Source organism: Buceros rhinoceros, unplaced genomic scaffold (assembly GCF_000710305.1).
Source record: "Buceros rhinoceros silvestris isolate BGI_N320 unplaced genomic scaffold, ASM71030v1 scaffold10738, whole genome shotgun sequence".
In the NCBI taxonomy this organism is placed as follows: Eukaryota; Metazoa; Chordata; class Aves; order Bucerotiformes; family Bucerotidae; genus Buceros; species Buceros rhinoceros.
The window spans coordinates 1-21084 of NW_010425308.1; the positions used below are offsets into that span (position 1 = coordinate 1).

At 48.0% G+C, this 21084-nt stretch overlaps 1 protein-coding gene across 1 annotated transcript in view; it reads left to right on the plus strand.

The window, feature by feature from the left end:
* Positions 1-8: 8 nt before the first annotated feature.
* STX8 (syntaxin 8) overlaps positions 9-21084 on the plus strand; it is a gene marked incomplete at its 5' end in the record, with an annotated part of 94815 nt that continues 73739 nt past the window's right edge. The window contains 5 exons of the mRNA XM_010141098.1: positions 9-113; positions 3443-3537; positions 4903-5013; positions 12956-13080; positions 14173-14265. Coding sequence (XP_010139400.1) covers positions 9-113; positions 3443-3537; positions 4903-5013; positions 12956-13080; positions 14173-14265 — 529 coding nt within the window. The remainder of the gene's footprint in view (positions 114-3442; positions 3538-4902; positions 5014-12955; positions 13081-14172; positions 14266-21084) is intronic.

Genomic DNA, 21084 nt, shown 5'->3' on the forward strand with positions numbered 1-21084 from the left:
TCCCTCCCCCCAGGCTCTCGCTGTATGATGCCGCCTGCCAGGTCGCCCAGGAGATCGCCGAGAAGATCCAGGAGCGTAACCGGTACCAGAGGAGCGGGGAGAGCTCAGCCAAGGTACTCTGCCAGCAGCTCGGGGCATTGTCAGGACAGTTTGAGCTGGGCTTTGCCTTTAACTGTTCTACATACTGGTTAAGTGTGAAATCGGCAGCAGTTGGCTGCGTCTAGGAAGCTGTAAGTCAGAATTTCCCTCCACAGAGAGAAGCGGGTGCTGCCTGCGAGGGTGCGTTGGCCGAATGACGGGGCCAGGTATACTGTGGGTGACACCCTCGTAGTGCAGAAACCAGGCTGTGCCAGGGCAGTGCTGCTGCCAGCTGGGAGTCTGCAGAGCAAAAGAGATGTTTAACGACAGGAACCTGATGTTAATGGTGCGTTATTTAAGATTTCTGTAAAGAAAACAAGAATACACTTTCAGAATCACCGGTGCCTTTTCAGTGCCACAAAAAGTGATCTGGGGTTTAACAGTAATGACTCTTGGGCACACAATAATGCTGGTTTTACAAGAGAAAAGGAGAAGCTGTGGGAGCACTGGGCTCTCGCTGCTGCCGGCTGAGGGCTGTCTCTGCCAGGAGCAGAGCTCTTCTCAGAGATCCGGAAGCTGAGAGGTGCTGGGATGCACGTCAACCTCGGTGGGCCGCTTTCTGTGCTGATATGGAGTAGATATTTTTTCCCCACAAGGCTGGCTGGCTTCTTTACTATAGGGGCTGTAAATCAGATGAAATATGAATTTTGTGGCCTTTTTGAGCTACATTTCTAACAAAATACAAGACCGGAGTTAATTATGAATGAGAAACAGAATTTAGAGCTTACCCAGGAATATTCTGTTCTCCACCTTTTCACACTGTCTGTTTAAAAAATAGAATACATGGATCCTCAGGAGGCTGCTTTCTTTAGGACTCAAAGTCTCGCCCTCTCCTTCAAGAGGCGCAGGAGCCTGCTGGATTGTGCTCCCTTCACTGTGTCAAGGTGGAGACACGTGCGAGCCCCTGAGTTAGTCTTTTTTAATAACTCACATAATTAAACCCCCACCGAGTTGTTCTGGAGACTCTGCCCCTCTTTATGATGGGTTTGTGATGTGCGATCACTGTGTCTTCTTTGCTGGTCGCTGTTAAGATAAAGTGTCAGTTTTGAAAAGTTTGCTTTGAGGAAGGGCTGGGGGATAATCTGTGCAGCAGCTGGGGCTGTTTAATGAGTAATTCAAGTCTGGTGTGAATGGAAGGGAGGTTTCAGAAGGCCCAAATCAGTGGGATTTGTGAGAAATATCTTCTCTAGCTGTAGGATGTGAGTAGTGAGCATTTGGTGGTGGTGATGAAATGCCTCTGCTCTCAGGATGATGAAGTATCAGGAGGGCTGCAGATAGCCTCAAGCAGTGGAAGCGTAATAAAAAGATCGCTGCTTAATCCAGCTGTATTTATAGAGCACAAAGTTCTCTCTTTGCTTCGTTGCAGCCTGTGACGTGCTCCAAAAAACCCCAACACAATGTGGTGTTGGTGTTGTTTGGAGCCTTTCTTGTCCCATAACTTTCCCAGGTCGTGTTTTATGGAAACATGACACAGTTGACTTAATTCTTCATAAAATCATTTGTTCCATGCCCTGTGTTTTCCGAGTGCAGTTTCCCTTTAATCCAGTAACAGTTAAAGGTGAATGTTTGGTACCGTTTGATTCTACTGTAAACAAGTTTCCAACAATGAGAGAGTTGTTTTCATAACAGAAATGCACCTTGAGGAATCCACAGCTGAGCAGTCATATGCTCTGTGACTCCTGAGTGGTTTAATAGAGGGGAAAAAAAAAAAATCTTTGTACAGTATTTGCCCGGTAGGTAAAATGTAAACAAGTTTATATTTTTATAGTATTTTGCCTTTAGCATGGCTAAACCAACGTATTGCTTAATGCTGAGCAAAAAATAGAGCATAAAATTGAAAATGGAAAAAAATAAAACCCTGTAGGCAGCACTTACTGTGTGTGGAGTCTGCTCTCTTGAGCTGGTCTGAAAACTTGAGCTGCTCTGAACACTAAATCAGTCCCTGTTTTTCTCTTAATAGAAGAGAAATTTTCTGTTATAACTGCAGTTTCTGGCCGGAGTAGCAGAAGGTGTCGGTATGGTCTTTTCTGGACGTGAACACCTTCATGTGACACAGATTTTTCACGCAGGTTTCTTCACCTGGAAATGTGAAATGAAAAGACCTTTTATCACCCGATTGCTGAGCTAGAGGAGATGCTGCAGCCTGAGCTTCCCTGACAGCGTTTCCAGCCTGTCCTGGCTTTGGAAACGCTGTCGCTGTGTCTGGCAGCTGTGGCTGGAGGTGGACTGTGGCTGTGTGCTCTCAGGGCAGCCTCAGCGTGGCTGCAGCTGCTTTCGTCGTTCTGTTTGGTAGCATTTGAGAACAAGTCTGTGAGTCAGATTGAACCTCTGCTGCCGTTGGCGGGGCGTTGGGATGACCCCCTCCACCCCTCTGCAGATGCTGACTGTGGTTTAGCTGTAGGCAGGATCCCCCAGTGCCTGTGTCTGGCTGCTGTGTCTTCAAGAACGCAGGAGTGAGGCTCAGAGCAGAGATTCCTTCAGAGTGTCCTGGTTGCTCACCATGACACTGCCCAGCAGCCCAGAAATCTGAATTAGGATGATTTGTGGGGCTAATGGCAGTTACAATGGTTTTTCCTAGTAATATTATGGAAATGGAATGAAAAGAAATAACATTTAAGCAGGAAAAACATCGGATAACGTCAGCCTGGCTTGGGGAGGGAGGAGGAGGAGGATTCCCATGAGCTTCAGTCTTGCAGTAGGGGAGAACGTGAGCAACTTAACAATGTTTTCTTTAAGAAAAGACACATCTGAATCTTGGGCAGGTCAGTTGGGAGAGAGGGCTGGGAGCTGTAGGTACTGCTGAGAGGAAATCTGAATTTCTTTGGGATTTTTAGTTTAAAGTTCAGTGGAGGGAACGTCTGAACCTGCAGCCAACTTCCCTCTCATCCTGGGAGCTGGGGAAGAACCATGATGGCAGAGGCAGCTGGTGCCTGTATTTGTGTTAAAGATCAGAGGAGAGAACTGGAAAACTCACTGTAAAATATTAAAATGTGCTGAAATGTTTTGCCCATATAAAGGAATGTGTTTGTAAAGACTTGAAAGAGAGCTTTCCACATTAAACCAGCATTAATGCATTGGAGCAGTGTTTGGGAAACCGGTGCTCTTTATCGCACTGTTTTGTAAGCAGCCCAGAGCAGTGAACTGCCCCGGCCCCTTCGCAGCTCCGCAGCAGGCTCACTGCGTCGGAACAGAGTCCTCCGCCCCGTGTAGAGGTTAAATTCATCATCACCTGTGTGTAGGAGTATAGAATTGTAATGCAATTATAAATCAGACAAAAAACAACCGTCTCTTTCTTCCCCCTCAGCTCAATGTGGTCATTAGATCGTCGCTGCAGAATCTCGGGGAGAAGATCGACCAGCTGAAGGACCTGCTGCTGCGGGCTGTGTCAACACGGCAAATGTATCTGTGTAAACACCAGCTCATTGACCTTCCTGTGTGGTGGGAGAGGGTGGAAAATAGCCTGTAATTGCTCTGCCACGTGGTTAGGGCTTTTCCCTCATTCTATTTTGAGCAGCCTTTGTCACGAGACTTTGTCTGTGCTGCCGTTTAATAATTTCTTTGCGGCTGTAATGCAGGAGGGCTTGGGAGCCCGGGCACCTTGGGGATGGTGGGTGTGAGGTGGGCTGTGTCGTGTCCAAGAGAAGCTTAACAAGGTGGTCTGAGGAATGTCAGAGCCAGAGCCCTGAGCTGACATGGCTCTTTGAGAGCTGAGGTCACTGGTCTGGTGGGGAACTCGCTGAGCCGTTGCTTTCTCTGGGCCTGGTCGCTGGCTGCAGGAGTGCCGGTGCTCACAAAAGGGAAGGATGAAGTTCGGGGGTGGGCAGGGATGTGGCAGCCCTCTCTTGGGCTGACGTAAGGAGCAGTGGAGCTGCGTCTTCAGGATTATGTAAAACACTCAAAAACTCGCCTTTGAAAAGAAATGACAGGTTTTCTTCCAGGAGCTTTACCCCGTGGCCTGGCTTGGATTTGGTGCTCCTTCCATATGCTGGTAAAGAAGAATGTCCGTCACCCTGACGGTACCCAGCAGCAACCTGGTTTAATGGGCGAAATGTTTAAATTCAAGCTTCCTGTAGCAGAAATTCCTCCTAAGCATGGCTGCCCTGAGGGTGCGCCGATGGCCAGAGTGAAACCTCCCTGCCCAGCCAGTGCTTGAGAGCAGACAAATGCTACTGCTGGGGCAGAAAACACACAGACCGGTTCAGCTATTGTGTGATTTACTGACCAGTACTTGGAGGAGAGTCACTAATCCCTCAGGGTGTCACTAAGATGAATTAAAAAAAGCAAACACGTGTCTCCTGTTGAAACTGCAGCACTTCAGGGCACATTGTCAGTGTTATAGAAGAGATCAGCTGTGCAAAACTGCTCAGTAAGGAATGGAAGAAGAAGTGTGTTGGATTTTGGAGGGGGAAATGCTATTCTTAATTCTAATCTGGCAGCAAAGAGCCTTCTGGTTCTGTTACTGCTTTTAGGTAATGCCCTGAGGATCACTCTGTGGTCAACACGAGGAACTTCTTTCGGATATGTAAACTTCAGACACGCGGTTAGAACGACAGCAGATTCCATTCTGAAAAACGTGACCTGCCCTTCTCGTAGATGTTACAGCCTGTTCTTGAGTTAAAATAATTCCTCCAGTTAGTTAATTGTGATGATCATGAGGTCTGATTTATTTTATTTACTTTAGGAATGAAAACCAGGTATTATTTTATATGAGAAAATCAAAATTTTTTATGTTCTTAAGTTTGGTCCTTAACCAAGACTCCTCAGCACGCAGCTGGAGGGAGACAGGAGGCAGAACTTGGTGGACGAGCTTCTCACGCGACAGAAACGACTCCAGGCATCGTATCAGAACGAAGGCACCGAACCAGACGTGATAAGGTACGGCGCTGGCACCTCAGACTGGCATTGTGGCTCTGAGTGTGTCTGAAGAGAATGTTCAAGCATCCACCGAATTCGTTGCCCTCTGCGTGCGGCAAACCGTGGTTTCATTTGCTTGGAAACCCTGTGCTCCTGTAGTGATGGTTCATAATGTCCCCAAAGCGGGGGTGGATGAGGCAGCGGGGAGTCCCTTGGATGCGGTGGTAGCTGACTCAGTGATCTGGTAGGAATCCAGCCATGGTCAGGAAGACAGGGAGTGCTTGTTCTCCAGGGGTGAAGTTCAAGCCTCGTGCCTGGGCTAATGAATTATCAGCAGTGCCTGTGCTGGCTTGGGTGGGCGTCGTGCAGACACTGTGTCCGTAACGTACTCGCCACGGCAGGCGCAGCCTGGGTGTGTAATGACTCCAAAAGCCGTCTCTCACTGCAGGTGGTACAGTCCTGCACTCAGCGTGTGCTGGAATAAGAAGGGGGTGCTGGGTTGTTTCTGGTGCTTTGTGAATGGCCTTTTGAATTCCGCCTGTTTCCAGTTGGGTCAGGACCAGCTCTTCGCCAGGGAATTCCCCTCGCCAGTGTTTGCTCCCCTTGGCTGTGCTGCTTAGTTTTTGGGACCTCCCGTTTCTGCACACACATGCCTGTGTCTTGCCAAGATGCTCCTTGCAGCTGCTCTACTCCCAGGAGCTTTTATGCCTCGCTGACATGCTGAGTTCTGACTGCTGGCTGAGCATCAGAACTGAGAGATTCCCGTGAGTTTGTTACGCTTCTCTTTCCCAATTCAAATAGCACAACCCACCCTTGCTTTCCTCCTTGTTCCTCCTTTTCCGCTGTGGGACATCCCCACTGGTCAAGAGGGATTCTCCTGCGTTCAGCCTGGAGCTTGACATAGGCTGCACATGGACTAAAGGTTCTGCTCACCATGCTCTCTGTCCCTTCTGCCTCTGCATCTGTGGTGTAAAAGCTGATTTTTCTTTGAGACTCCTTTTGCTTTCAGTGTGTTCAAATGGCCCAATGAATTAATTGCTGGAGGAGAGAGAGGAGAAAAGCAGGAACAATAAATAAGCCTTGTTCCTATGCTGGTAGCCAGGCTACAGACAACAGAATGAAGCTGCTGTTTTCTCCTTCCTCTGCCAGCAGATGGGTGTAGATCTGTCTCTTAGCAGGGGAAGAGGGCTGTGGTACGGCAGAGCTGGAGCGGCGTGTGTTGAGGGACAGCTTCAGAAGCGTCCTCGTGATTTGCTTTGACCTCTGTTAGCCCTGAGCCAACACTGGTGCCAAAACTGAAAAGCTCCACTGCCAGAGTGTGACCTACCTGCCTCCTGACCCCCTGCAGTTTTCAGGTCCCTGCCAGCCCCAGACTAGTCTGTGGTTCTCCAGAGCATGGTGCAAATACAGCTGATGTGCGGGTGCTGGCTTTTACAACTGTCACTGAGGGAACTGAAAGGTGTGAAATAGCCAGGGGGCAAAATGTCGATGGGGACTGATGATGTGTGAAAACTCTGGTGTGTCACCTGCTCTGAACAGTCCCTACACTGAGCGGCCCTGCTGTGGCAGGGCACCGTTGGCATGTTATGGCTCCCGAGCAGACAGAGGGTGAGGATCAACCCAGAGCTGCTCTGGCATGAAGGGGTGGGAGGGAAATGTCAAAATCCCGTGGTGATCTCAAGCTCTGTTAGAAACAATCAGGCAAACTGGTATTTCCCAGCTCAAGGTTACATCAGCAACAGTATTTAATTGCTGGTATTGCAAGGCTTGGAGTTTTATAGTTCTCTTCTAAGTTCTTGAATTAAAAATAGATAGAACTCTGCCAAGTGAACTCACACCCCTTCCATATTCTCCCTTGTAGGTCTTGTTTCCAGCGGCACAGGCAGAGCCTGGATCTCATGCCAGGAAGTCAAACCTTTCTCCTGCCCGAGCCTGGCCGTGTGTTGGGCTGTGGGGAAGGAGCGGGTCTCCCGGCCTGCCGTGCTGCGGGCAGGGACAGGAGACGGCAGCTTCTGGTAGGGTTCAGCTGCTCTTTACAGCACTACCTGCCTCTGAAATGGCCACAGACTTCTGGAACAGCCTGTGCTGGATTTCAGTAGGTGGCCAAGGCCTCTCTTCAGTGTCTGGAGTGTGAGAGCCAGCTTTTCCCACTGCATTAGAAAAATCAGCACATGTTGGTTGATTAAGTTCTAGCAGTGACACTTGTCTCTGGTTTTGTGTTGGTTTTCTGTATCTAATCCATCTCCGATGTGACAGCACATATGGTCAGAAGTCTTTTTCTTTCCAGCAGTCATTCCTTTCATTAACCTTCTTGCACCACTGATCACATATTTATTGTCCCCATGGCCTGTAACTGTGAGGGTTTCACTAGAATTAATCTTCGTTTATATTTGGTCACCATTCAGTGAGTTTTACATCCTTTGAAAACCGCTGTAAAGCGATTTCTGGTGGTGAAGTACAGTGGCCTTAATGCTCTTAGTATTTATCCTAACTGACAACTTGGGCCAGCACACAGGGCACGACGCTACTTTCCTTTGGTAGAGCATTCGTTTACCTTCCGGCGTTGTCGGCCTTAATTAAGATGCGACTGGAATTTTCCAGGGGAATGGTTGTGCTGTTTACACGACTGCGCTTGAGCAGGGTCAGTTAAATTTGCTTTAATTGGTTTTCAATAGGCAATTTCAGTATCTTCTCCCCTCTTTTTTTCCTTGGAAAAAGATCTGTGCAGGCGGTTCTACACCACTGGAAAGGCTGAAGGGGAAGGAGCAACCAGAAATGTTGACTTTCTGGAAATCACGTACCAGACTTCTATGAGTTTAAACATTTGCGGAGACAAAGGAATGGAGAGTGTTCTTCCTTCTATCTGACCAGGTAGTCGGTGTGTAGAAGAATGTGTCAGTCACCAGTGAGTAAAGGAATTAAGGTCCCTTTCTTGAGTTCCCCCCCGAATTTCTGAAAAATAGGGAAAATTGTTGATGGCTGTGGGACACACAGCACCCTTTAGTAATAGCTCCCTCGATAAACGAGAAGAGTCCACACTCTGGTTTTCTTTACTGTGCGTTCCATTTTTCCTGTCAGATATAAGGTATTTCGGTCGTAATCCAGACAGGCACAATGCCAAACGGGCACCGAGTGCCTGACTTTAATCAATAAGCTGTTAGGTGCTCAAATGCTCTTGTGAGTCTGGTTCTGGTTCTCTGCTCACGGAAAATAAGGTTAAAAATAGTTTAGGTGCCTTTAACACTCCTTTGTGATTTCCTCCCCCCCAGTTGCTGGTGGTAGCCCTGCAGCTGCAGTGTTCTGACATGGGATGTGATTGGCCTTCTCTAGGAGATGGGCGAAAAGGGTGGAAGAAGAGGTGGATTGTCCATCCAGAAACCGATGTTTGAGAATGACTTGAGGCTCGAGTCATAGGATCAGATCTAGGGGCTGGGGCAGGATTCTTCCAGGATTAATGTGTCTTTGGCTGTGTAGCCATGAGCCAACGTGGTTGTAATTGTCTCAACACCCTCCTCATCCGCTGAACTGTGTCTTGGACCATCTCCTGTCATACCACTTGTCACCTGGAAGCTCCCTGTAGGTTATGGTGTGTGCAGACATGAGTGTGTTCTCGTGCTGGAAGCAGGTACAGAGCCTCTTTGGTGTCCACAAAGCCCAGGGGTGCTTGTGCCACGCTGAAGTAAGAGAGTGGTCTTCAGTTTGTGTCTCTCCTCAGAGCTTACCAGAGGTTCCTTATGGACCTCGCTGGAGTCAGGACTGTTGTTGTGGGAAAACTGAACATATTGGTGTTTATAAGGAACAGCAAAGGAGGGATACTTGAACACCACCGAGGAAAGTCAGTCGAACCCCTGGGGGTTCATAAAGGGATGGTACCTTTATGCCTGTAATTAAAGCTGCTCATTCATTAGCCTCAGGAAAAATGTCAGTCAAAGGCAGTTTCTAGGGCCGAGCTCTGTGCTTTGTGTTTTCCCTCCTGAGTTTGCTCAAAACCTCCTGAAGTTTCTTGCCCAAGGGTATTTCTGTCCCAGCAGCATCACTGTGGTGTTCTGGCCTGGGTGCACTGGGTCTGTAGTGAGAACAAACGCAAAACTGGGACCTACTTGGAGGCTTGTGGTCAGGTGCACGTCAGCTGCTGCTCAGGGAGCACAGGTACAGACGGGATCTTAGTGCTGCATCTGTCCTGAAAGCAGCACCAAGGGCAAGTCCATCACCTTGGATGCAGAGGTGTGAGTGGTGTGAGATGGAGTGGTTGAGCATTTTGTGAATGGGACAGATAGTCCCAGAGGAGCAGGTTTGTCTCTGTGCCTTTTCTCTGGATGTAACTATACAAGGAGCAGCTTCTTTTTAGAAAGAATTCTCCTTTCTTAGAATTCTCATTCCTGAGGAGTGTGAGCGGGCTGGAGAGGCGAGACTGTTTCGATGAGGATATAAACTGTTCTATAATACATTTAGTATTGTGCTACATCCAGTCTTGCATGGAAAGAAGGGGTTGGTCTCAAAAGAAAATGGTAATATTTGGGAGCAAGATTGATCTCTGATGGAAGTGTTTGTTGCGGTGTGTATTTTGAGGGTTTGCACAGGAAAGAGACTGCTGTGAATGAAAACATGGGTGTAAATCACTTTGCAAAGGTGCCGCTTCCCTGGGGACACTTGCCCAGGGGCAGGGGTACCTCCTTGGTGTGGTTCCTTGCAGCAGCCCCACCACCCAGGCGCTCAGTGCTGTGAGTGGATGTGTTCTTCCAAGGTAAGTGTGCCTGGACAACAGTGCAGACACGCTTCCAGCTCATCCCTTGCCTCGTACTGCTCATCCCTGGGCACCTGCTGTCCTCTCTCAGCACGAGGAGCTCAGGAGGCACTTGGTCTGTGGTGCCAAGCTGCCATGCCAGTGTCGTGGGCATGGAGGCGCCGCAAAGTAGCTGCGTTCTGCAGATCAGCTACCAACATCCCGTGTGGCACCTGGCTTGTGCAGCTGCCAGTCATTGAAGCCAGTGGGACCAGTTACTGAAGGGCAGGTGAATGGTGTCAAGAGCAACAGGGCATTTCATTGATTGTGGGCTATGCTCTTCTTGGTCGTCGTGCTGGTGGAGCTTGGAAGTCCTCAGCCAGCTGCAGGGAACATTCTGTAGACTTCCCTTTGGGAGTGGTTCTTGGGAAGTCACCTGGAGGGGATTTGGAAGTGCTTGTCCTCATGTGGCTTCTCCTGGGTTTTCTGGAGGGAGAGAGAGCTTTTACTATGCGTGTTAAAATGAGACTCGTATTTACTTGCTTGGAGCTTCCTCAAACTGCTGCCTGCCAGTGTGAGCCCCTGAATGGTCGTACTGAGAGAATACCCCTGCTTCTTCACCATCACCCCGCAGGTTGACCTGGGAAGCCATGCTGAGGTGCCCTGGGTCCTTCAAAGAGCCCCACTGGATACCGGTATCGTTAAGGGAATGTCCAAGTGATCACCCAACCAATTGTCATATGACCCAGGTTTTGTTTCAAATTCAGTCGTGCTCATCGGTCTTCTAAAGCCCTAAGCCTTGATGTGTGGCCTTGGTCTAAAGTAAGTGCTGGTTGACTAATCTAAGTTACTCGGGAAGTTTTGTAGGAATTATGGGTGAAACAAAGCCCGCTGGAAGATAAGCCCTCCCTTGTTAAGCAGTGGCATAGCTCCCTGATTTTAAACCCCATCATCTTTTATACTTGGGTGCATTGCTAAGCCTCGTAATTAGTTAAATCTGCTCCTATAATCAAAAGCTCTCCGCACACTCCACTGCTCTGTGACGCTTTCAAAGATTTACGTGATTAACTTGGCGGAGGCAGTGGGTGGCTAATTGGATAAGCTTTAATCTTCACACCAGCAAAGCGCAATGTGGTAAGATCAGAGGAAGGAGGAAGTTCTGCTGTGTTGTGTGGGAAGGTAGTTACCAAACATGTCAAAAAGATTATCGTAACGAGCGGACCAGTTGTCATGACCCAACCCTCAAGAATAGGGCAGATTATTAGGGGGAAGGGAGAGAGCGAGCAGTGCAAATTATTTCAGATTTGCTTGCCTGAGCTTTTTTTTTTTTAACAGGCAGAAATAGTTGGGCTCTTTTTAGCAAGCCAAGAGCTTTATGTTCCGTTTGCTTTAGTTAAGCAATTTTGTCAGATGCTCTTAACCCAAGATTCTGTGTGCTCGCTAATTGAACTGCTGTACTGGGTAGACTGGAGTGATCCCTGCGCCTTCAGAAGCGAAAGGCTGCGGTTTGTGGACCTGGCAGCAGTTGTGGCAAGGCTAGAAAATGTGAATGTGTCTGATCCCCTAAAGGGAAGACGACCGACGGGTCTGACTGTATTTCAGGGGGTGTCTTTGTCTAATCAAGCCCAATTCCCTGCCTCAATAAATATGTGTAGGTTTTAGTGGAGGTGCAAAGGACTGGAATCCCAGCCCCGCTCTGGCTGACGTGGCCTGTGATGGGTGGTTGGCACAGGAGGGCCAGTTGGGCTCTGGGGTGATGCTTCAGCACCAGCACGATGGTGAAGTGAGATGCTGTGATTTACTCTTTTAGTCCTTTTGGTTTTGATTCTGACACATCCGTTCCCTTGAGATGAAGTTGAATGAACCTCTAAATGTTTTTTGTGAGAAGAGGTTCAGCGTTCTCAATTTAACCGGCTGCAAATGCAGCATGAAGCATGTATGCAGAAGAGGGGGTGTGTGCCATGATTTGTGGATGGCCCAGAACTCTCGAAGTGATGAATTGTTTCCCAGCAGTGTCGATTCAGCCCATGGCCAGAAGATGTCTCTAGATCACCAGAATTCCTCCAGGAGCTCCTAGGCACAACTTCTGGGTTTCCTTCGGATGCCCTCGCTGTGAGGCTTTGCTCATCGCTCCCCTGTATGGGCAGGGTGTGTGAACTCCACCGCTGAGAGTTCCTGTTTTCCCTGGGAAGTGGTTTGGGAAAGACCAGGGCGAAGGTAAAATCAGAATAAAATAGAGTTTACAACCAGCCAAAGCTCTTGCTCTGTCGTGCTGGTGAGGAGCTGGTCTTGCCATGATTCTTACCCAGAGCAGTTTGGCCGGCTTGGGTTCGTGTCTCATGCTCTGTCATATGGTATTTTTCTTGAAAAGCTGGTGCTCTGTCGTGCTGGTGAGGAGCTGGTCTTGCCATGATTCTTACCCAGAGCTGTGTGGCAGGTTTGGGTTCGTGTCTCATGCTCTGTCATATGGTGTTTTTCTTGAAAAGCTGGAAGGCAGAAATCGGAAATCCAGTCTTGAGAAAAATATTTCAGTGGCATTTTGTTTTACTACTTGAATTTATGTGCCCTGGACATGAAATCTTGTTTTCCCTTGTAACCTAGGAAGTGTCTATAACACAAACAGCCTCAAGTCATAATTTTTTTTAAAGAAAGCCCATAGCTTGCTCGCTCATTGCAGAGCGCATGTGCCCAGCTTCTGGTTCGTCGTGATGCCAGACTAGGAAATGCAGGGCAGTAACTGCGTGACGTGCATCTGCCACTCTGGAACGGCAGAAATGTTCCCTCTTAGGTTTGGTCTGGATGGCAGAAAATCCGTAATCTCAGTGGATTTGGACCTGTGTTCATGTGTTCATCCCTTTACTGTACCTCGGGAGTGTCATAGCTGTGTGTTTTGATCAAATACAGGAATAATTCGTGTACTCCCAGTAACCCTCTTCTCCCTGTGGCAGCTTTGGATGCCGTGTGTTCTACATGGATATCTAATGCAATGTAGAGATATCTCACCAAATAGCTGCAAAATCTCTCTTGCTTTACCGCTTCCAGGTGGAGCTGTGGAGCCTGCAAGATGCATTTGTTCCTGGAGATGGTTGGATTCTGCTTGGCTCGTCTCTGCTGTGCTTGCAGAGAACCCCGTGGAGCACAGCAAATACGCACGCATCCATCCGGCAGCTGGTCCTGCGAGCGCGGAGTATGCGGCGAGCGGGGTTTGGGTTGGAAGTCACTGACTGCAGTTCTTTTCAGATCCAGCCTCATGACGGGAGGGGTCAAGCGAGGCGTAACCAACCCATGGCTCTTGGAAGAAGCTGAGGAAACCAGAGGGCTTGGCTTTAATGACCTCAGGCAGCAGCAGCGAAGGATCATTGAAGGTACAAGAGTCTTTCTGGTTTTTATAAGCTTCGCCAGGGCTCTGAGAGGAGCCCTTGTTAGAAAGTCAACACAATGAGCTGTGCTGAAGGTTTATTACTTGGAGATACCGTAGAATTGTAGAATAGTTTAGGTTGGAAAAGACCTTTAAGATCATCAGGTCCGACTGTTTGCCCAGCACTGCTCAGGCTCCAGACTGGGCCTGCTGCAGTCTGCATGTGGAACAACACTCAGGGCTGCGGTTCTGGAGAGTGGCACGAGCTCTGTTTGGAGGGACCAGGAGAAACCTCAAGCTCTGGTTTTTGATGACACCATAGGTGTCCCTTGGGGAGGCTGAAGGAGGTGTTGGGGACAGACCTTCATCCTGTTGCAGGGAGGGTGGCTCTGCCCAGCTGTACCGTTTCTGGCTCTTAGCCCGCAGCCGGCTGACAATGTCACTCGATGCCACATCGCTGCTTTGCAGATTGTCCGGCCACTGACAGTGCAGCCTCCAGCACCTCCTGGTTCCTGATAGCTTTGTGCACAGAGAGCGGCACATTTTGGTGAAGGTGCTCGCTAGGGACTGCAGGGCACCTGTGGAGAGGTGACGCGGTTCTGGGGAAAGTGGTGCCTGCAGAGCTGGCGGGAGCACTTCGAGCTGTAGCTGCTCCCCCGGGTCCCCTCTGGCCCAGGCTCTCGGTATCCTCTTGCAGCTTTAATTCCTTCTGAATTCTTTGGTGTTTGCGTCACCTGTTTGTCTTTTATTCATGTTAAAAGTTTCTTGGAAAATTGAAAAAGGCTAATCAGGATCTCTGGCGTGTATGCCAGAAAATGTCCTGCGTTTGTGACTGAGTCACAGCTGAATGCGGAATTCTTGAGGCTTGGGTTTGGGTTTTTTTTTTGGGACACTCAACTAAATGTCCCAACCAGCACAGACAAATTAATTACCCATCATACACATTATCTGAGAGTGCTGTTGCCGTCAAGGATTCATTTTTGTTGTTCATTTCTGTTAATACATTTTAACTCTTTAATCACTGAGTAGATCTTTTTCTTCATGTCCATGTTGTATTAGCAATTTTTTTAATGTATTTTTTTAAATTTTTCTGGTGCAGAGCAAGATGCTGGACTTGATGCTCTTTCTTCAATCATCTCCCGGCAAAAGCAAATGGGGCAGGAAATTGGGAATGAGCTGGATGAGCAGAATGGTAAGAACAAGATTCACAGAGACTCATTTTTATGTAAGATTATGTGTGGTGGGTTTTTTTTTTTGTAACTCATGCAACTGCACTGATTTTTGCCCACAAAGGAACACGACAACACTGCAAAGGTTTAGGTGTGAACAAGCCCTGCAGGTTCAATCCGTTCATGACCTGGCTGGTGTTTCCCTGCGTACCCTGTTGTGTGGGTACCAGGTGTGTTTTTATCAAGGTTGCCTTTTGAAAGAGACGAGCGGAGTGTTTTTGTACAAATGACAGTTTTTACGGTAAGCTTTTGTGTTGCTGGGTTTCACTTGAGCGTTCTGTGTCTTATTAACTAAATGGAACAGTCTTGTGCTGGCAGTTGAGGGAGAAGCGTTGTATTGCTTGCTGCAAATGATTAGTGTCTTGGAGGTTTCATGGCCTTGAGTGTAGGATCAAATGAAGTGTTGAACCGGGGTGTACCTATTTTCTTTAAAAGGAGCCAGTATCCACATGGAGTGACTGCTCTGCTCTTAGATACGCTTTGTTACTCAATTGTTCACATGACATAAACCGTCCCTCGGAGAGCAGATCCTCCAGTCTTTGACTTTTTCACTCCTTACGATACGGTACTAGTTCAATTAGAGCTTTGGAGCCCCGCCAGCTTCTCCCTCGCACAAACCCCTTGAGCCGTATGGTTTATCCCTGCCTTGTGTTGTACTTAACCACTGAGAAGGTAACGGTCCTTTTACTCGCTAATAAATGATAGGCTGAAATCGGCTTCTTCCTGGAGCTGTACATGTTTTCCCCGTGTATTTCTCTGCGTATCTGCTCAGAGCAAGAGGGTTCCCGAACTAACAATCACGAACTGTGAAGCACTGCCTAGGAGCTCCGTTCCAGCAGAGGGTGAAGTAAGAGGGTGGCTCGCTCGTGTTTGCCTTGACTACGTGGCTTGGTCCAGGCGGGATGTGAAATGTCTTTGTTTTTTAATCATAATGTTGGTAGGAAACGGTTTGTGCAGCTGGGACAAACTACGCTTAGTGCTCTTGTCATATTTGGATCCTCTCCCCCATGTGAGTCAAGACATTTTCAAGTAGAAATCTCTGTTTCATAAGTTTCTTCTATTCGCCGTTGTTTGAAAATTCATATTAATTGCTTTTTGGGTTTTTTTGCTCTAAATAGAAACCAGGTGGGAAGCATGAGCGTGTTTTCTGATTCTCTGGGAAGCCTTGGTTTCTCATTGGGAAAATACATGATCTGTGTCCCGTTTCCCTCCGTGGCGGGTCAGGGAAGTTCCCCAAATCCTGATGTTTTTGGGACCCTGGAGGTAACGGGTATTGTGCCAGGGCATTTCTGCGTGGCCACGTCAGGCTGCTCCTTGCAGCGAAGCCTTGAAACCTCTGTGAAATTGGGGGGTGTTTAACCCTCTTTTATACAAACAGCACAGATAAGGCTGGTTTTGATTGTCTTACAGAGAGGTACAAAGCCTAGAGCAGAATTCTTACGGCTTTCCTTTGAGCTCTCTTTTGAGCTCCAGGCAGCTCTTTCTCAGAAGATGAAACTCTCCTGAGCAGAAAGCACTGAGGATGGCCTGTTGCTGACTGCAGATCCTGGGAATCTGCCTCTCGCTGTCCTTGAATCACGAGTAAAACCTGCCAGCCAGGTCAAGCGCGTTGTTGTAGATGTTTAAGCAGGCTGGAAAAGCTGGGAAGCGCTCTGATTTTTACAGAGCGGGACCAGATCACTCAGTGCTCGGCTCCATTGCTACTGAGCAGGTGGAACCCTCAGGTTTTCTCTGACTTTATGCAACTCGTTTTTCTTTGTGGATACAGGGGAGTGTGGTTAGGCACTTCGTTGTCACTGGAAAAGCTGAAATCCCTTGCGATATATTCCAGGGGCTGTTTGCCCTTTGCATATCTAATTTCATGCCCTAGTGTCGCTACTGACAGCTTCCTCGTGGGTTCGCTGCTGGCCCTGGGTCGCTGTGTGCAGTCAGGCTGAGGAGGAAAACTGCCCTGTCATTTCCCCTGACTTGGAATCTCTCTCCTTCCTAGTGCTGAGTGATAATGGCATTGTCTCCATTGTGGGGAGCCAGTTCATTAAGTGCTACATCAATATTTCGTTTTATTCAAGTCAAATTTTCCATCAACTGGCCTGTTTCTGCGGGAGGATTGACTTCCACTTCCCTGAGCTGCTTTGGGCGTTTCCACTTTCTGCAACAAATTAGGCGCCTTTAGCTCGTTCTGGCCGTGTGATAACATACGGCCTAATTCAGAAGTAGCCGATCATGTCTGGTAGTGAATGAAACAGGCTGCAGGGAGCTGGGTAACGGTACTTATTTTCCAGACACTCCGGCTCTCTCTCTGTGGAGATATTTGCTCTCTGCGGTGGCCTGAGGCATTTTCCCCTGAATGCCAGTGGGTGTAGCTGTGCCTTTGCAGATGCCCGAGTGTTGGAGTCATCCCGATTAATTATGCAAAGTTTACTTCTCGCGTCGAGTTGGTACGTGTAAATTCTTTTGTGTTTGTTAAATGACTGAAAAATGATTAAACTTTGCTTTTAGAAGGGGGGTTACTTGGCGGCCTCTGTTTTTACTTCACTGGTGGGCTGACAGGCGGTGCCGAGCGGGGCTGGTGGAGGGTTGTCGAGGGGATCCTGCGGACAGGCACAGCCATGGTGATGGCTGTGCCCTCCAGAAGAGTCGGTCCCTCTCCTCGGGCAGGCTGGGTGACTCCACCCTCCCTTAGCCCCGCGTCCTTGCAGTGCCCATCTCTTGGCCCATCTCTCCGAGGTTGCTCCGTAGGCAGCAGGCTGGGAAGAGCCTGTTTTTCCAGGGCTGGCTCTGGATGGAGGTGGCTGCTGTGCAGACATCTGCCCTGAGCAGATGAGGCCCATCTTTTGATTTTGTTGCAACGTGTCCAGGGTTTAATTGGAGTCTCATGGTGTCCTTCACTCAGATTTTTCAGTATAGCTCTGTCCTTGAAGTTTTATGGCTCTGCTCAGAGCCGATGGTCCTTTTCAAACCTCCTGAGTGTAGTATTTTGCACTGATGAGCGAAGTAAGAGCAGGGTACCAGCAGATGTTGTGTTTTTTCCAGCCTCAAGAGTCTGCTAGCAGTGGGAGAGCTGGGGGATTAACAAAGGAATTTTCCCATCATTAATTCCAAATTTGGCCCCGGAAAACTTGCTGTAATCTTTTCATCTGGTACATTAAAAAAAAATAAATAAAGAAAATAGTGTCAATGGCCTCTGGCCTCGTTGGTGAGGCAATCTCATCTAGGGCAATGATTTTGGAAGAATGCTTTCAGAAATGCCGAGCGCTGCTTGTTTTACCCCTGTAGACGTGGTGTTTTCCATCGTGACGTGCCCTTGTGAGGAGATCGATGCTCAGTGTTGTACAATCCGTCGTGCTTGGCGTGTCCACCATGTCGCTCCTGTTTGGCACACGCTGCTGAGGGAGGATTCTTCTGCTTCATTTATGTTCATAAATAGATAAGCTGCAAGACGAGACCAGTGTTGACATCCTTCTACTGGTCAAGAGAATGTGCTGGACACGGAGTGAACGTCCAGGATGTTCATAGCCAAAATGGACCATTTTGAGTGAATGATCTCTCCTAATGATGCTTTAATTACGTGGTTATGTAACACTTTTAATTTCTTGTGAAAATCAAATTTCTAAAACTAACCCAAAATGGAAGCATTATGTATTGTTTTGTATTTTTAATAGTTCTTCAATTACATTGCTCTGTCACCTCTGTCACAGTGGCTGGCGCACAGGCCTCTGAGGTGGATTTGGCTCAGCCTTTCACTTGGCGCCAAAGCCTGAGACTTGCCTGGTGTACAATTTTTATTGAGCTGACACGCTTCTATCGAACTACAATTTCGAGACTCGAGCCCTGTTCTAGCTGCTGCTCTACGCACACATAGAGAAATAGTTTCGTAGAACCCAAGCGAGCGAGTGGAAGTGTTCTTGGTGATGCAGGAACTTGTCGAAAACAGCACTAGGAGCTACAGAGCAGCGTGGACACGGTTCATCTCTTCCAGGTTTTCCCTCCACAGGTCTGTCCCGTCTGGTGCAGACACCCTAGCTGCTGTACGGACAGTAAAATGCTGCTTCTACAGATTATTTTACATGGCTATTGCATAATCAGAAAGGAACCCTAAAGACGTTTCACATTTCTGTTTATTAAGAACGGTTTTCCTATAACACAAACTAATTAGCCTTGTGTATGGAATATGTTTGAGTTACGGGGCTAAAACCAACGGGGCCGTGGATACACCACGTCGTTGTTAGGATTAGTTTGTAAATAAGAAATAATTAAAGATTCGATTTTAAAAAATATTCATCTTCTTGTCTAAACAATATCTGCTTTCATCATACGGAGTTACCGTCCTACCCGCTTTGACCCCCTTCTGAGATGGCTGGAGTCCTCTGCTCGCTGGGAACTGAAGGTGTTCAGCATTCTGGGGAAAGGCTGAGCACCAGCAGGTTCAGGTTTTCTCAAAACCTCGATGGAGAGACATATGTTTTTGATATTCAGATGGAAAATCACCATCCGTAGCTTGACTGACCTCATTCTATGCAGGTAGAATTTTGCTTCCTGAGCTTAATGTATGGACTAGAAACAACTTCAGTTTTACTGGGGCAATGTTCTGTCTCCACCACGTGCTGTCAAGTTGGATTTAACCCTTCTTAGGGAAAAACTAACGCCCATGTTGAGACACTGCTTTTTGTCATGAGCCGTGTAAAGACTGGAATACTTCTTCTCAATGTGGACACCCAGAAGTTGGGGAATGCCAAAGCTGAGGTCAGATGGGACTTCTCGCCTGTATTTCTAGGCTGAAAACAATTGCCTGCCATTTTCTGCAGACCCTGCCGTGTTTTGTGTGTGGGACTCGATGTCTCCGGGGGTTGCATTGAGTGTACGTGGTGACTAATACTATCTGTAAGGTCTCTGCCTTGTTTCTTCTGGGTATGGGAAAACGTTTAGTGAGTAAGGCAAGGGTTGAAAGGGGATTTTGCAGTAGCAGCAGCAGATAAATGCTGCCTCAGAGCATAAAACTCTCTCTGTTCGTGCCCAGGAGCTCGGTGTGGTGGTGGTTTACCTGTACTTTACCAAGTGAGTCCCCTCGGTGTGTCTGACTTGGCATGGCAGGGTCTGGTTTGCCGAGGTTTGGAGCGTTGGCCCTCCGCGGGAATTGGTGTGGGCTGTGCTCCAGGTGTGATGAATCATGGAACGGGCTGGGCTGGAAGGGACCTTCAAGGATCGTTTAGTCCATCCACTGTGGAGTACCGGGGAATGCAGCATCATCGAATCATTTAGGTTGTAAAAGACCTTTGACATCATTGAGTCCAACTGTAACCTGAGCACTACCAAGTCCACCACTAACCCATGTCCCCGAAATACATGACAACATGTTAAATACTGTTTGGAAGGATAGGTAAGATTTTGTTCTGTGTGGCTTTTAAAAAGGGGTTCAAACCCTCTTTTACTGAAGCTTTAATTTTAGCTAAAAATTTTAGCTATGAATTTTAGCTATTAATTTTCTTATTTTTCCTTCTGAGTTGGGAATGATAGTGTTTCATCTCCCCAGGAAGCTGTCAGAATCAAAATACGCTCATACCCGCTGTCAGGAGGGCCGTCATTGGAAGGTCTGAGTGGAAGCTTTTAGCTCTTCAGCGCAGGGTAATCAGTGAAGGAGCTGTGTAATGAAAATCAAGGTTACGCTGAGTTTTGCATTAGATTGAAAAAATATATCTGCATAAAATAGTATTATTTATAACCTTCCTAACCTTGTAAGTACATGACTCTGCTGCTTCAGTGTTTCCAGTGTTTATTTATCTGTAGAATTTCCTGGTTTTTCTTAAAAAGAGAACTGAAAAAACCAGGGACGCCACCGCAGCATGGATCCGTCTCCAGGCCTGGGTCAGCAGCCAGACGAGAACACCTACACAGGGACCTCTGCGCCATGGGCTGACAGGGTAATTTCACTGGTGTTGGGTGATGTGGAGCAGCGTCAGAGAGGTGTGAGGTGTCTTGCTTGTGGGCTTCACGGCCGGCTGCTGACAGCAGGGGTAAGAATAAGGAGTAAGCGTCTTCATGCTGCCTTTCCGGCTCTGGTGGGGTGGGTTTCAAGGAGCCAAACTCTGGTACAGCGAAATGCTTTGTAAGTATTGCTGGGTTGATGAGTCTGCAGTGTTAAGAGTCCGTTGTGTCAAATGAGTTTGGACTTGCTCTGGGGAAGAGCTTTGTGAGTAGGGGGAAAGAATTAGGTGTCATTTTGACTTAAGAATGGCTTTGGTGGTGTCTCATGAGACTTTCTTGTAAGTAGTCTATGGAAGCATGGGTTCAAATGAAGGAACTTCAGTAAGTGTCTTGCTGATGGGGTAATTACATTACATTGGGTAATTACATTCAGAAATTAGGAACTGGCTGGTCGTAGTTGGAATGGAAGTATGTCTCGAGTGGGGCCATGTGGGTCTGGGTCTCTCCAGCACTGCTGTTAAGGACCTGGAAGATGAAATACAGAGTGTGCTTACTCAGCTCCTGGCTCTTCCAAAGGTGGGAAAGATGGCAGCTACGCTGAGAGAAGTGCTAGAACTCCTCCAAACGGTCTTGAGAAACTCAAGTGGAGTTCAGACAGGCTACCTGCAAAGGTGGGGCTTCAGATGAGAATAGTGTATAGGGCCAACCCTTCAACATGGATTCTCATACTGTGGAAAAGCCAGTGTTGTCTGGAGAATATGTGGTGCTTGGCATCAAGGAGGAGACTCTTTGAGGTAACGTGGGCCTGGGGAGAGGGCCCAGGGAGTGGGCAAAAGTGTGATTTAAAGCATTTCAGCAGG